This window comes from Syngnathus typhle, linkage group LG9 (assembly GCF_033458585.1).
Source record: "Syngnathus typhle isolate RoL2023-S1 ecotype Sweden linkage group LG9, RoL_Styp_1.0, whole genome shotgun sequence".
Taxonomy (NCBI): domain Eukaryota; kingdom Metazoa; phylum Chordata; class Actinopteri; order Syngnathiformes; family Syngnathidae; genus Syngnathus; species Syngnathus typhle.
The window spans coordinates 6,292,031-6,305,591 of NC_083746.1; the positions used below are offsets into that span (position 1 = coordinate 6,292,031).

At 42.2% G+C, this 13,561-nt stretch overlaps 3 protein-coding genes across 4 annotated transcripts; 2 read left to right on the forward strand and 1 right to left on the reverse strand.

Annotated features, from left to right (window-relative positions):
- Positions 1-79: 79 nt before the first annotated feature.
- si:ch73-390b10.2 (Golgi pH regulator) lies at positions 80-3,452 on the reverse strand. 2 transcript variants are annotated; one of them, XM_061287294.1, is made up of 14 exons: positions 3,219-3,452; positions 2,833-2,892; positions 2,651-2,754; positions 2,387-2,493; positions 2,209-2,310; positions 2,025-2,145; positions 1,750-1,830; positions 1,575-1,675; positions 1,391-1,479; positions 1,171-1,263; positions 1,005-1,100; positions 825-914; positions 633-698; positions 80-561 (listed from the first exon to the last, which is right to left on the reverse strand). In XM_061287294.1, the coding sequence occupies exons 1-14, from the start codon at positions 3,258-3,260 to the stop codon at positions 355-357; spliced, it is 1,359 nt and encodes a 452-aa protein (XP_061143278.1). In that variant the 5' UTR covers positions 3,261-3,452; the 3' UTR covers positions 80-354. The 2 variants fall into 2 exon arrangements, with proteins under 2 accessions (XP_061143278.1, XP_061143277.1); XM_061287293.1 differs by having other exon boundaries at positions 1,566-1,675.
- A 27-nt stretch (positions 3,453-3,479) lies between these two features.
- Positions 3,480-5,701, forward strand: LOC133159895 (uncharacterized). Its single transcript, XM_061287292.1, has one exon. It carries the CDS (start codon positions 4,106-4,108, stop codon positions 5,495-5,497), a length of 1,392 nt encoding a protein of 463 aa, XP_061143276.1. The 5' UTR covers positions 3,480-4,105; the 3' UTR covers positions 5,498-5,701.
- A 237-nt stretch (positions 5,702-5,938) lies between these two features.
- Positions 5,939-11,960, forward strand: zgc:113337 (uncharacterized protein LOC503741 homolog). Its single transcript, XM_061287296.1, has 7 exons — positions 5,939-6,095; positions 6,445-6,553; positions 7,057-7,377; positions 8,803-9,135; positions 10,589-10,873; positions 11,166-11,267; positions 11,397-11,960. The coding sequence occupies exons 2-7, from the start codon at positions 6,472-6,474 to the stop codon at positions 11,402-11,404; spliced, it is 1,131 nt and encodes a 376-aa protein (XP_061143280.1). The 5' UTR covers positions 5,939-6,095; positions 6,445-6,471; the 3' UTR covers positions 11,405-11,960.
- The last annotated feature ends 1,601 nt before the right edge of the window (positions 11,961-13,561 follow it).

Below are 13,561 nucleotides of genomic sequence, written 5' to 3' on the forward strand. Positions count from 1 at the left end.
CTCTTAAAATAGTTTGCATTCTTGAAGAAAAAAAAAAGTGGTCTGAACGTTAAAAATATGGAGTTGGAGAAAACAACAATTCCCAAATACTGCTACCTTTATTGAATGCTTTACAAATGCATGGTGAAATAAAAGAAAGTTATGAACAATTAAAAAAAAGAAGCAGCTTCAGTGTTAAGACTAAAAAAATAATTAAAAAGTAGCACACAGAACATACATTTCAGCAAAGAACAAATAGAATCCTTTTATTCCGCACTCTGTATTTAAGGGTCCGCTTTTCAAATTCCTGATTCAGGAACATGCGTCTGGAACCATTCCAATGGTACAAAGGTTTGCGAGGCGGGGTGGGGTGCGTCACAGTGCCATGTGCTTCTCCGGTGATTGCTTGTGGGCCAGATAGAGGAAGAGGATGCTGGACAGGGCACTGACCAGGAAGATGACATCAAACCAGCGGTGGTAGAAGTTGAACTGCAGCTCTCCCAGAACCTCCGTGACGATGGAGCGGTACTCCAGCGGCATGCTCATGCGCATCAGTAACACAGACGACACAAAGTACATGCCCTGACACACACACACACACACATTAGATCATTGCTGTGCTCTGAAAGACAAGACGAGTCAAAGAAACTCACCATGATCTGAGCAAGGACCAGCACAATGACGTTGGAAGATTTGCTGCTGGATATCGCGTAGAAGAACTACAAGGAAGAAAAACACGAGTTGTTTAAGTTGTTTGTCCAAAGACCTCCAGGTGCCATACTCCATTGACTACCCACAGGCCGTAGCTTGCCCACCCTCTGCTTTAAACGTGTCACCCAGTGTACCTTTGTGAGGGTGATGAGTAGACCTCGTATGGACGTGACGATGATAATGCCTACCAAGATGAAGGAGATGTGCTGGGACCAAAACTTCACCTAAGAGTGGAACATCATCACATTTATAGAAACCCATGAAATCCATCTTTAAATATCAAATAACGTGCAAGAGTTAAATTAATATCTTACATCAAACTGGATGCCCAAGTAATTGACTGTTATTTCAATGCCCCTGGTCACTGGATCCGTCTTCCCCACGCGATCAAACACAATGTTGATTGTGGCCTACGATGGATCGACAAGCATGTTTCAACCACATCTTGCACAATGCAAAATAGTATGACAGACAGCTCACCATAAAGATTTTCCACACACAATAGATGGAAAAGAAGTAGCCAAGAAAGTTGAAGTATTTGCCCTGAAATGTCTTGGAGTACTCAATGCGCTCCTGTAAAGATGAGAATAGGGCTGGTAAGAAAAAAAAAAAAAGGTAGACGCAAACTGCCTCAAACCTTCATAATGTCACAGTGATCATTTATCTACTCTGTGTAGAAATATGTTGACTGACTCGGTACCTTGGTGGCTTGCAGGTCCACGGTCTCGAGAAAAAGCTGTCGACTGAGCTCCTCCAGAGCGTCAACCTCCTGCTGGATGAGAGATAGGTCTGCTCGGAAGAAGAAGAGACATTAAGTCAGGCGATCGCGCTGCGTGGATGCCGTTTTGCCGGTAAGTATTTCAAACGGAGGGTACTTTCGGTGCCTGTTTGCGGCGAGGTGACGCTCTTGATCATGCCCCACAAACCCGTCTGCTTGTTCTGGTCTTCCCCGCGCTGGTACATTTGTCTTCGCGTCATGGCGATGCTGCACATCACGTTCGTTTAATTCAAAGCATTTGTTTCATCCTTTCAAAAAAAGAAAAGCAACATGTATCTTACCGTTTTTTCTTGCTGACAATCATGTCCATAGTTTGAAGCAACCGCCTCTCCAAAGCAAGGATGTCACTGTCTGTCACGTTCCTATAAATAGGAGTAACCAAATTAATGTTGTTGTTTTAACACAAATATAACTTTAAATAAATAAATACTTGGGGGGGGGGGGGAAATAACACTAATATAAATATTGCCACTTTTTGTATAAAACACTAACAAATCGTATGTCTGTCTGCGTGTCATATTCATAGACAAAACAGATCTCCACATCTTGGACCCACCTGAGGAAATAGGACATGTACGTGTAGGGACAGTTGACGGCACCAAAGCCAGACAGGAGAGCCATGAGGGTGACTCCTATCACGCCAACACGACTGATGAGCTGCTCAATGGAGAGAATGCCTAAAGAACACATAACACAATTACATATATTTTATGTGGCAGGTTGACAGCATGCTGACTTACCATGTTTTGGGCTGAGGATGGGAAAAGGGTCGCCCAGCTTCCAGAAGAAATACATAAAGGTAAACCACACCATGCACGCAAACAGCAATCTCTGTCTGTGCACTGCAACAAAAACAACTTGTGTTATATACAGTGTGTGCACATCAATCAAACCGACCGATTTGGCGAGTGCACTTACACAGGCGGATGTTGCTAACCACAAAGTAGCCAATGTAGAAAGGCACCACAAAGATGAGAACCAGCAAAATCACATAAAGATTCAGCTTCCAGTGGAAGTATCTGGAACTTGAAGAACAGACACGTCACTTTAAATCAATCAAGCACTCATTTGAGAAGCATGCACATTAGGTTCATTGAAGACTCTAAATTGTCCATAGGTGTGAATGTGAGTTTGAATAGCAATAGAAAATGGATGGATTTGAAAGAAAAACATAGTTCTTACCTACTACTTAAGGCACCCAGAATCTCAAAGATGATGAGCTCAAACATGGTACAAGAAAAAGCAAAGGTGACAGAGAAGACCACCTGCACCACATACTGATGCACCTACCAATGCATGCAAATATAATTAGAATAACAATGTAATTATGAACACATTGTACTGTAAATAAGACTTTAATTTACCTCATAGTCTTTGAAAAGCTGCCGCATGAAAAACAGCCAGCCAAATCCAAAGAACAACACCTTCAAAGGGATTGTAAGAGACAAAATGCTGTTAAATCCAAATACTGTGTACATGATTAAACTTATAAAACTAAAATACTTTCAAAGCCGAATAGACGTGTTCTTACTCTATCATTTAATGACAGAACACGTTAATGAAAATATTAAAATATAGAAAGTTTAACAGACTACAAGACGTTTTATTTATTGGATTTTTACAGTTAATCCTATTTGAGTCACGTAACCCGTTGCACCAAGTAGCATGAAAAATGGAGATAGTATAGTTACATATTTTTTTTCTTTAGAAATATCAATTAAAATAAAATATTATTGCCATTAGAGTGTACCTGAGATGTGAACATAATCACGGAATCCACCAAAAACGACATGACGTTACGTTACGTCCGTCAATGCACCAAATAATCGATGTGCATCTGTAGGTGACGCTTTTTAGATCAAGCTGGTAAATAAAGCGACAACTAGCCTTAAACGATAAACATTTAGTTTACTCATAATGGACGAGATGTTGTGAGCGTGTCAAGTTACAAGGGTCGTCTATAAAGTGCGTCAGCATGACAGCTCCGCGGCGGACTTCCGTCGCCTACCTATGACGTAGTTAAGACGTTTTTGACATTTTTCAATGTCCTCATGTTTTCTTATTTGTAATTCGTATGTACAGCAGAAATTGGTTTGAACATATTTACGATTTCGTTTAAATAAAATGCGATACAAGCTTCTTTCCACATCGCCGTCTATTAGCATCTGTTGCGCGTGTAGGGCAGCCATAGTGGAGCGATGCAACTTTGGGTAACGTAGTATACAGTACAGTAAAATACCAGGAGGACCAGGAGTAGTGCTCTATTTTTGCTTTAGCTGCAACGCTTTAATAAAAGTAATCGTTGTCAATACATTTAATATTTAAATAATTGTAAAACTATAGCCGATGAATGTGACGAATGACTTCAGATTTGGAATTTGGAATGACTTCAAATGAAATCAGTCAACATAGTGTTTTGCACTCATGTGCTTGTTATGTAGGACAGAAAAAGGGTGGTGACATCATCATGACAATGTTGCATCACTGTGCCAAAGGCCTCCTTTCCCCTCTGATGCATCATATTAAATGACAGGGAGTGATGTCATCTTTGCAGCTGCTAATTCCAGTGCAAATCCAAAATTTGGATGAGCACATTTTCCCCTGCTAGTTCAAACTGTTAAACGTGAGAAAGTCAAGATGCCCAAAAAGAAGGGAAAGAAGCGCAAAGGCCCAGCGGATGACCCCAGTCTCCGCCCACAGGTCATGAGAGACAAGCTGAAGAAGGAGAAGGCCTATACGGCAACAAACTCCATAAAGCTGAAGGACACCTATCGTCTCAACCTGCGCAGGAACCGCTGTGAACAGCTCAAGGAAGAGATAGGCGCCCTTCGGCGGACTTTTGAGCGGCGAGATCAGGACCTGAACCGCGCCATGGACAGGTTCGCATGTTGCGTGCAGGACGGCGAGCGTTTCTCGGCTCAGGTGTGGCGCGTGCACCGTGAACACGTTGAGCAACTGCGTGCCATGCAGGAGAAGCGGCTGAATTTCCTGCAGCAGCAGTGGGACATGGGTCAGGACGCTTTAGGCCACAGGCTGGAGGTACTGAGTGAAACAATGGCGACCTACTTCCTGCAGTCGCGCGTGGGTTTTGAAGACACGGTGGTCCACTTGGAGCGTCACCACCAACAAGCCTTGGCCACCATCCACATGCTATACAGCGAGCCCATGGAGGCTCACTCTGTGTTTGAGAAGAGGAAGGCCTTCGAGGTGGAGGAGCTCTTCCTGGACCAGAACGTGAAGGTCCTCAAGAACCAGAAAGCCCATAAGCGCTACATCCAAGAGATGGAGAGAGTGGAGCGTATGGAGGCCAAGAAGGAAGTCTCCGTGATGACTTCTAAGAAGGGTGTGGCGCTCTACCATACCATCCTCGAGACACAGTCCAGACTGGAGACCACCGAGAAGACCAACGCTGACATGACGGCCAAGCTGACGGCGGTTCGGAACGACGCTAAGGCCAAGATCCACATGCTCCTCAACCAGATGGCTCGCAACCGCGTTCCCATTCAGATGATGATCAACGAGGTGAGCATGCACAGCAACGCCGCGGCCAACAGCTTGAGGTTGCTCATCGCCAGGGGCGTTCAGCTCCTGAAGGTGGCCGAGATGTGCCGCCATTTAGAGGCTCAGCAGAAAGAGGAGCAAGTGGCCGACAAAGAAATCATTCCGGAATCAGAGACACCCACTGTGGAGCCATCGCCAATATACGAGTTCCCCGAGCTGATGAAGCGCTACAATTTCACGAAGCTCCACCAGGACGCCCTGAAGCGGCGCAACACAAACTTGCAGCGGGAGAACCAGCAGCTGCAGCTGCTTACACGGCAATGTCTCGAAGCCAAGACCATTAACCCGGACACCCACAACGGACCGTACAATCCCCTGCTGCTCAAGTTGGCCCCTGTCATGGAGAAGGACACCGCCAAGCAAGTGCAATGTGTCATTGAGGGAGTGAACGCCATCAGACTACTATCTATAAATGAGTTTCATGACACACAGGCCGACAAAATATTTTCAGTCAGCCCCCTCCATTGAAGGAGTTATTATCCTGCCCCCCGAAATGAGTGACATTTATGTTATAGAAATCCGGTATTAGAGTATTTACAGCACTTAGTGTCTTTAAACACACTTATGAATACATATAAAATTATTTAAACACATAATTTAATGAGAGACAGTGAGCAACAGCAATTGATAGCACAAAAGTATTGTAAAGTGTAGTGCTCCCTAAAAGTAAACCAATTCTGTTTTCCCCAACTTAAAAACATTTCTCAGGATACAGTAATCATGCCCACACTACCATATTTAGATAAAAACTGAAGTGCCCGGCCCCATCGTGAAGGAAATAGCACCACCGCTGATGTGCAACAATAAAGCCTCACCCACGAGAGGGCGCTGTGAGTCCAACTCAACTGTACCAAGTTGTTCTCTCTCCTTCCACGTCTTAACCTCTGCGTGGGTCCACTTGACTGCAATCTGGAGCTTCACCCTTCTGCTGAACATTTGTGCTCACAATTGGAAACACACGTCGGAGCAAAAAGTCTCTTTCTTGCACTTTGTGTTATGTTAGGAAATCACAGTGACATGTTGCTGAGGTAGAACATCCTCAAGCATCGTTTGGACATAAGAAGAGGTAAGTGTCTTGTTTTAGCTTTACTCCAGACAAATCCATTGGATGTATTTGATTTTGTACAGCTTGTTTACTGACTTTAATATTTTATTTTTCTATTATTCCTAAAATGAATTGTTTTTCCGGTATTTTCAGTATTATTGCGACGCTAATTGTATTTAGACACCTCATGTAAAGTTTATGCCTCAGCTTCTCACAATGGACAGCCTCAATCATTACCAAATTAAATATTCAAGTTGTTGAATCATAGTTTATTACCCAATTGGTAGCACGGTGGCAAGTGTGTGTGCCACATCTGTTGTCATAGAAGCATTAAAAGTTTGAATTATTGAGCATTTTTTTTCCTCGTCAGATCTTTGTCCTCCCTGTTAAATGAGCAATGATGAAGGTGATGATGATCCGGGCCTCCTGTAAAAATTGTCTAGCAGTGTTCTTGCTCCTGCTGGTGGCAACAATACAGGGTAAATATAGCCATCAAACATAAAACTCACAATCCATGAATTCACACTTTTCTAAGGGTTATTTTAAGGTGCATATAGAGACATCTGGATATCGTAAAAAACGTTTTATGTCGGTAAAGTTCTATTTGAAAGTGAAACTCGTATATGGACCGCAAACTACTCATGGTTTGCAGAGACCCGTCATTATGGTGAATTTTGAGTTTTTGTTTGCTGTAAGCTAAATTCATCAAAAATATGTTTTAAAGAAATATTGAACTTTTCACTCTGAGTGTCTAACGTAAATTCCACATTTTGAATTGAAGAATACCGACATATTCAAGACGTTTTTTATGCATGTACTACATGGTCTTTTTTTTATTATTAAAAAAAAGTATTATTATGGTCACTTCTTTTTATAAAAAAAGACATGGTCTTTTCTTATCAAAAAAAAGCCTTACAATACATTGTCATTTCCCCTCCCATACAAAAAGCCTGACAAAAGCCCTATATCGTATGTGTCCAAGGTAAAGTAACAGCACCGGAGCGAGTCCAGGCCAGCGTGGGCAAGCCGTTCACTTTAACGTGCGCCCTCTCTAAGGACAGAAGCGACACTGTGCGGCAGGTGACATGGCTGGACATGACCAACCAGACGCTGCTCAGCTACCAGCCGGGGAACAAGGAAAGTGTGAGCGGGCAGCAGTACGTGGAGCTCACTCCCTCTTCGAAGGACACCTCATCCGTCACCATCCAGAGAGTGAGCTTCAGGGACGAAGGATGCTACACGTGCATCTTTGACATGGTCCAAAGTGGTGCCAAACAAGGACGCACCTGCTTGACTGTCACTGGTAAGGAAATAATGGCTAATCAATTTCAAGTCACAAGATACTGTTTGTTGTTAATTAAAAAAAGAATCACCGACTGATCAATCATTTGTAGTTGACGCTTTGTAATGAAAGTCAAGTCGACATCGCTTCGTTGATCATTGATATTGTTTTCAATACAGTAAATAATGAGAACATTTGTCTCCAAAAATCCGAATATACTGCAAAATCTGCGGAACATTGTGTAGCTTTTTTATTTTTTATTTTGCAAATCTGTCAACATTTACATGTAATGTTTAATTTAATTAAAGTTCGTCATGCTTATCCTCAATTTGTGAACCTACCCCAGTTGACATTAGGCTGGATAATCGCAGGGCTTCTAAGTTCTTCCAAAAGTAATGTTCCATAATTTCTTGCATATGTTGGTTGGATTGAATTAAAACTCAACAGTGTTAGTTTCTAAAATCAAACGAAGCAATCACAGAACTTTTATTAGAGCCAGAAATCAAGTGCACGCCTGCAGTCTAAGTAATAAACACATGGAGGAAGCTTTTCTTTGAGGGCCGATAGAGTTACGAGCATGGCGACAGGAAAGGGTTTTCTCTATGGGAGTTCAAATACTCAATTTCAAAGCCGTTTGCATCTCCATGCGTTTTGTAAAATCTGCTGCAAATCTTGGCCGTGGCTAGCACATTCCAGATTCAGCTGAAGCATTTAAGAACATGCAGAACTTGTCCAGATAGACTCCTTTGTAGTCATGTCACACACATATCATATGTCCAAGCTCTGTGGGGCTTCCAGATGAGAATATTTGAGCGATGGAAAAGAATTCTGAGGCCCAGCTAGGTATGTTCATAAAACAGAACCGGGCTCAGTCCACTGAGCAGAAACATCTGTGGCTCATTTGCTCTCTGTTTTGCGATCATATTTTCAAAATATTTGCGCTGTATCCGCTCCAGTGAGAGGAGGTCCCAAGAGCACGGCAGCCGACGGTAGACATGTTAAAATAATTCAAAGAGGGAGGTAATAAATAAACAGTCAGGGCAAAGTAGCACAAAAAGTCAGGGCGGAGGCAAAATAACAAAAACAGCATAACGATGTGCAAATGTGATACAATATGTGTTAATGGAGACTTCACAGCTGCTGATGCAATATTTTCCCTGGTGCGGGTTGACTTCGAAATGGTGTTTTCCAAATGAAATAATGTATTTACTTACGTCTATTTAAAAGAATTGACGACCATCTTACACAACTCAGAAAAGAGTAAAGCTACTCATCCATTGAAGATGCAGACATGCATTGGAGAAGGAACACAAATACAACAATTTATTCTCATTTTTTAATTTGTATATATTTTTTGCAATCAATTCAATTATAATCTGTGACCCAAAAATACATGGTTCCCGCCTGTCTTCTGTTTACTGACCTATCACCTTCCGCATCCTGCAGCATCAGTGATAGCCGACAGCAACAAGACAGCGTTGAGCGGGAAGACGGCCTCCCTGTCGTGCTCTTACGGCCTGCCCGAGAAGGTGCAGCAGGTCAGCTGGCGCTACGCCTCGGCGCCAGGGGGGCTCTCCTCGGAGGTGGCCTCCTACGCTAAGAGGAGTGACCCCATGATCGAGCCCGCGTACCAGGGAAGGGTGTGGCTCAGTACTTCCCTATCGGACAGCACGCTCACCATCCAACCTGTGGCCATCCAGGATGAAGGCTGCTACACCTGTCTGTACAACACGCATGTGGACGGGCCAAAGAGCTCTACTGTGTGCCTCTCAACTTATGGTGAGCAAATTTATTTTTGAGCCAAGCCACATAAATTTCACGCGAAAACTCTCATAAGACACTGATGAACAAGTTGTAAAAATAGAGCGGTACACATATTTATATGTACCTTTTCTCCACTGTGTGTGCAATTAAATAACATTGAATTGTTATGCTGGCATGGATATAGTAGATTAAAAAAAAGACGCACATATATAAATGTTAACATTAGCTTAGTAGCCGGGTTAATTTTAACATGTGCAATATTTCAAATATTCCAATATTACAATCACCTCTTTCACACAGAGATCCTGCAAAAAAACATGTCTGAGAATATGTGGTTGGGACTGCACAGTTAGAAATGACAAAATAAACACACAACTTGATGTTAAAAATGGCCCAAAATAAATACATGTCAATGTCATAGTGATTTGTATTGTTTTCTGTGGAACTGTGGTAGGCCTACTAGTTTGAGAATGGAACATTGCTATCCAATTTGTGCTCTGTGCATGCGGGGTGGGTGAGTGGGGGTGATCCAAGAGCGAGCTCCCCTCTGACTTTGCAGGAGCATGTCTGGGACTTAAAGCAGGAATGTTGATCTTGTCTTCCTGGCTCATTTTGTAAGGAATTGGAACGCTTCGGAGCAAATGGTGTGGATGCCGTCCTGACGCATGACTGTTGTCAGTGTTGTGAGCACACAGTGGGCAGCTTGTGTGCTTTGTCTAAGCTTGGCTCTCTGGTTCCCACTCCCTTGCTCGCTACTTTCATAAACACATGTGCTTTTGTTTGAAACACGACAGTACAATACAGTAGGTGTTTCTATTTGTCAAGCAGTATTAGCATTGGGATTGTTCTCCTCTGTGAAACCTTCCCTCTCTCCAAGTGCTGCTATGGATAATGTGGGCATGCTGCCCATAAAGAGGAATAACTATTATTATATTATTGATGAGAATATTGTATAGTGAGTGGTTGTGTTTAATAATATACATGTTATGATAAATATTTTTTTTAAATAGTAAATAAACTTACTAGAGTGAACACTGCACACATGCTAATCAGAACATTATTAAGGCTGAGGTGAACTTACAATAAAATCCTGGCAAACCTCATAAAGTACAAATAACTGTGGCCAAACAACCCGTTGCCGCCAACAAAAATGTTCCAGTCGACCGTTCCTCCTCGGTACAGCAAATTGAAAACAGACGAGATTCTCGTATGGATTTTCTGGAACTCACAAATCTAAACCTGTGCTAGAAGCTTGGAGGTTCAGCGCTAAGCTCAATCTTTTGTCTGTACAGCTGAAGACCAAAATAAATATATTTAAAATGAACTTTGAAAGCTCATCTATAAAACTAATTGAAAATAAACTCGTGGATTATTTTCAATTAGGGATCATTTTGTTAAAATATTTTGTTGTTGTTGTGGTTTAGTTGTTACCTTGCTATGCATTTACCTGTCCTTCTGTTTGTACCAGCGCTGCCCAAACCTCAGGTGAGCTACAAGAGCACGTCGACTGGCGTGATCGAGGCCAACTGTAGCGCCGTCTCGCGGCCCCCTGTGGAGATTGCGTGGAACGTGGAGCGGGACAACCGCACCATGGGCCCACCCGTTACCACGCAGTTGCTGCAGGATGACGGCACCACGTTAGTGGTCAGCACGCTGAGCCTGCGCTCTGGTCTGCTCAAAGACGTGTCCGTCAAGTGTCTGGTGCACCACAAGGGCCTGGAGGCCCCCATTGCTGTGTCCATGAACACCAAAAGTTAGTCTGAACTCTTCTCCTAAACATTTTTGTTTCTGAAACTGAATTATCTTTTATCTGAATTTATTTTTATTTTTTTTTGCATTTCTAAAAAAGAAATTGGGGGTGGGTTTGCGGATCCCCTGCAATAGGTTTTTTTGTAGACCTTGACACAGTCACCCTTTTTTTCAAACCTGATCACAATCTCAGCAAGAATTGTTTTTTATTGGTTTTAAAAACATCTAACAACAATTACAAATAAGAATCCTCTATGGCTCCTACTGATTCAAAAGCGTCTGTCATGTCCTCGTAGTCGGAACGGCCCTGGCCATCCTCATCTCGGTGACCACAGTGGCAGCTCTGCTGGTGCTCGCTCTCTGCTTCTGCCTCTGGAAGTGCTTCCTGCGCAAAGAAGGTGACCTTAACTATCAGGCAGATGTTAACCATGTCACTTAATTGGAATTAACCAATATATCTTGAGACACCTCAATTGATTTAGCTGTAACTTGTTTTCAAAGTGACATCTGATCGTGTTTGTTTGCAGCCGACTGATGACTTCCTTATGGCCTATGTGTCATCTCAGCATCGAGGACGGACATTCACACCTCCACAGGATGTCAATCACTATTTTAGGTTCGACGGCCTTACGACATTCATCTTTTACATGTACATCTGACTCATTTTCAAACATTGAAAGGAAATCTTTTTGCTCACTTGCATACGTGCACACTATCAACAATTAACTAAAGACAAAATGTTATGTATTAAGAAATATTTGATGAGAAATTAGAATTAAAACATGTATTTATTGGTATATAACAATTATGTACTGATTTTATATTGCCTGAAACCTTAAGAGTGATCTATTTATCAGTCCAAAGTATAGTCTTGTAATTTGCATACAAAAACACTTCATATGTATACATTAAAGAAAATATGCACTGCCTTTAAGAAGATAAACAGTTACTGATTTTCTTGAAATAAATACGTAGGACACACTTTTGTCATTGAACGGTGATGATACCACACTGACCAGGAGCACTGTTATATTCATTAGAATTATGTGATATATTTTACAATGGGTCTTTAAATAAAGATAAGATCATGACATGAGCATTTTTATTGAAAGTGATTCAATATATACGTATAGATCTGTCTAGCTTAAATGATCTTGAGCACAGCCTTTACTTACACTGAGTTCCCCCACAAAAAAGAAGACGGAATTCCATTGTGAAGTGCAAAAGGTGGCAGCCAGATGGCATGCCTGCTTTCATTCAGTCTGAATGGAACGTATTGATTTTTGACATTTTTTATTACATTACACTATATTATATATACACTTTGATTCTGAATGCATGTGTGTGTGTGTGTGCGTGCATGACAGACCGACAGCAAGTGAGATTTCTGGCAATGTGAGTGTATCGTCATCATGTAGTGAATAACAGGCTCTTTCACAATGTAAAGGTAGACACAGATTATTGCCTTAGTGTTTGATGTAAAACTAAGTATAATCATTTTTTAACAGCAGTATGTCACCCCTGCAAGACTAATAAACTACTTGAGCCTCAAATATGGTCTAAAGCTATCGTTCATGGCGTAGAGACTCGAAATTCTATTTATTTAAAAAATAAAATAAAAATTAAAGAAAGGAAACGGAAATTATAGACCCACTACGTTTTGGACAAACAGGTCTTAGGTGACCACGGGGAACATAGTATAGTGTAAGTGTAAGGTAAGATTTTTGGCTTTAGGTTCAAGCAATGATAAGTCTTGCGGTGCGTGACCAAATGTGACACACTCTTGACATTCAACGTGAGCTCATGTTTATTGATGAAGCTTTGATGAAACATGGACTGCACTGATGGGATACATTACTTTCTGCCTCTGACATGTCAGCATCATCCCGATGTCTGCACATTTGCATGCTTTGTCCTTACTTATCCTTTGTGCTCAAACAAATACTAATGAGAAGGAATGGAGACAATATGTGTTGTAATTGGTTCATGTTGTATAACGTGCCCCCACTTACACAGAGAGCTTTGTCTTCTGAGACAGGCGAAAAGACGTTGAAACAGGTCTGTGGGTTTTAACAGCGCCCTCTGGTGGATAGATTAGATAGGTAGTATGTATAGCAGCCGGGGTGCCCAAACTTTTCCAACTCGCGAGCTACTTTTGAAATGACCAAGTCACAAAGATCTACTCCTGATGACTTTGAGTTAAACAAGTCTCTCGTCGTCGTGAGCTGCTCCATTAAATGATATATTCCTGGGGGGGCGCGTGTGACCCTGGGGAACAGGCTTTTTTTTTTGGCAGTACTAGAATAAAGTGTAATTGCGCGTTTACTACAGCAGGGGGCAGTGGCGCTCTCATTGTTACTTACTGTAAAAAAAAAAAAAGTGAACCCTGAACTTTGAACCCGCGGTGACCCCGCGGTGACCCCGTGGTGACCCCGTGGTGACCCCTGGGTGACCTTTGAACCCTGAACTTTCAACTCTAGTCAAAAATCGAAAATGTGCACATGACCCCGTGAACTTTGAACCGACCTTTGACCCCTGGGTGAACTTTGAACCGACCTTTGACCCCTGGGTGAACTTTGAACCGTAAACTTTGACCTTTGACCCCTAGCTAATTACGTTTTTTTTTTTTTTTAAACCGGCATAGCAAAACGATCCATGGTCTTCAGATGCCGCGCTGTCGCCATCTCCTGGT

What these genes read in the sequence shown, in the direction of transcription:
- zgc:113337 (XM_061287296.1), top strand. Translation starts at nt 6,472, where the DNA reads ATGATGAAGGTGATGATGATCCGGGCCTCCTGTAAAAATTGTCTAGCA. An exon ending in CACCTGCTTGACTGTCACTG is followed by an intron (nt 7,378 to 8,802) that starts GTAAGGAAATAA and finishes CGCATCCTGCAG; the next exon opens with CATCAGTGATAGCCGACAGC. An exon ending in TGTGTCCATGAACACCAAAA is followed by an intron (nt 10,874 to 11,165) that starts GTTAGTCTGAAC and finishes ATGTCCTCGTAG; the next exon opens with TCGGAACGGCCCTGGCCATC.
- si:ch73-390b10.2 (XM_061287293.1), bottom strand. Translation starts at nt 3,260, where the DNA reads ATGTCGTTTTTGGTGGATTCCGTGATTATGTTCACATCTCAG. An exon ending in ACTTGGGCATCCAGTTTGAT is followed by an intron (nt 915 to 1,004) that starts GTAAGATATTAA and finishes TTCCACTCTTAG; the next exon opens with GTGAAGTTTTGGTCCCAGCA. An exon ending in TACTCATCACCCTCACAAAG is followed by an intron (nt 699 to 824) that starts GTACACTGGGTG and finishes TCTTCCTTGTAG; the next exon opens with TTCTTCTACGCGATATCCAG.
- LOC133159895 (XM_061287292.1), top strand. Translation starts at nt 4,106, where the DNA reads ATGCCCAAAAAGAAGGGAAAGAAGCGCAAAGGCCCAGCGGATGACCCC.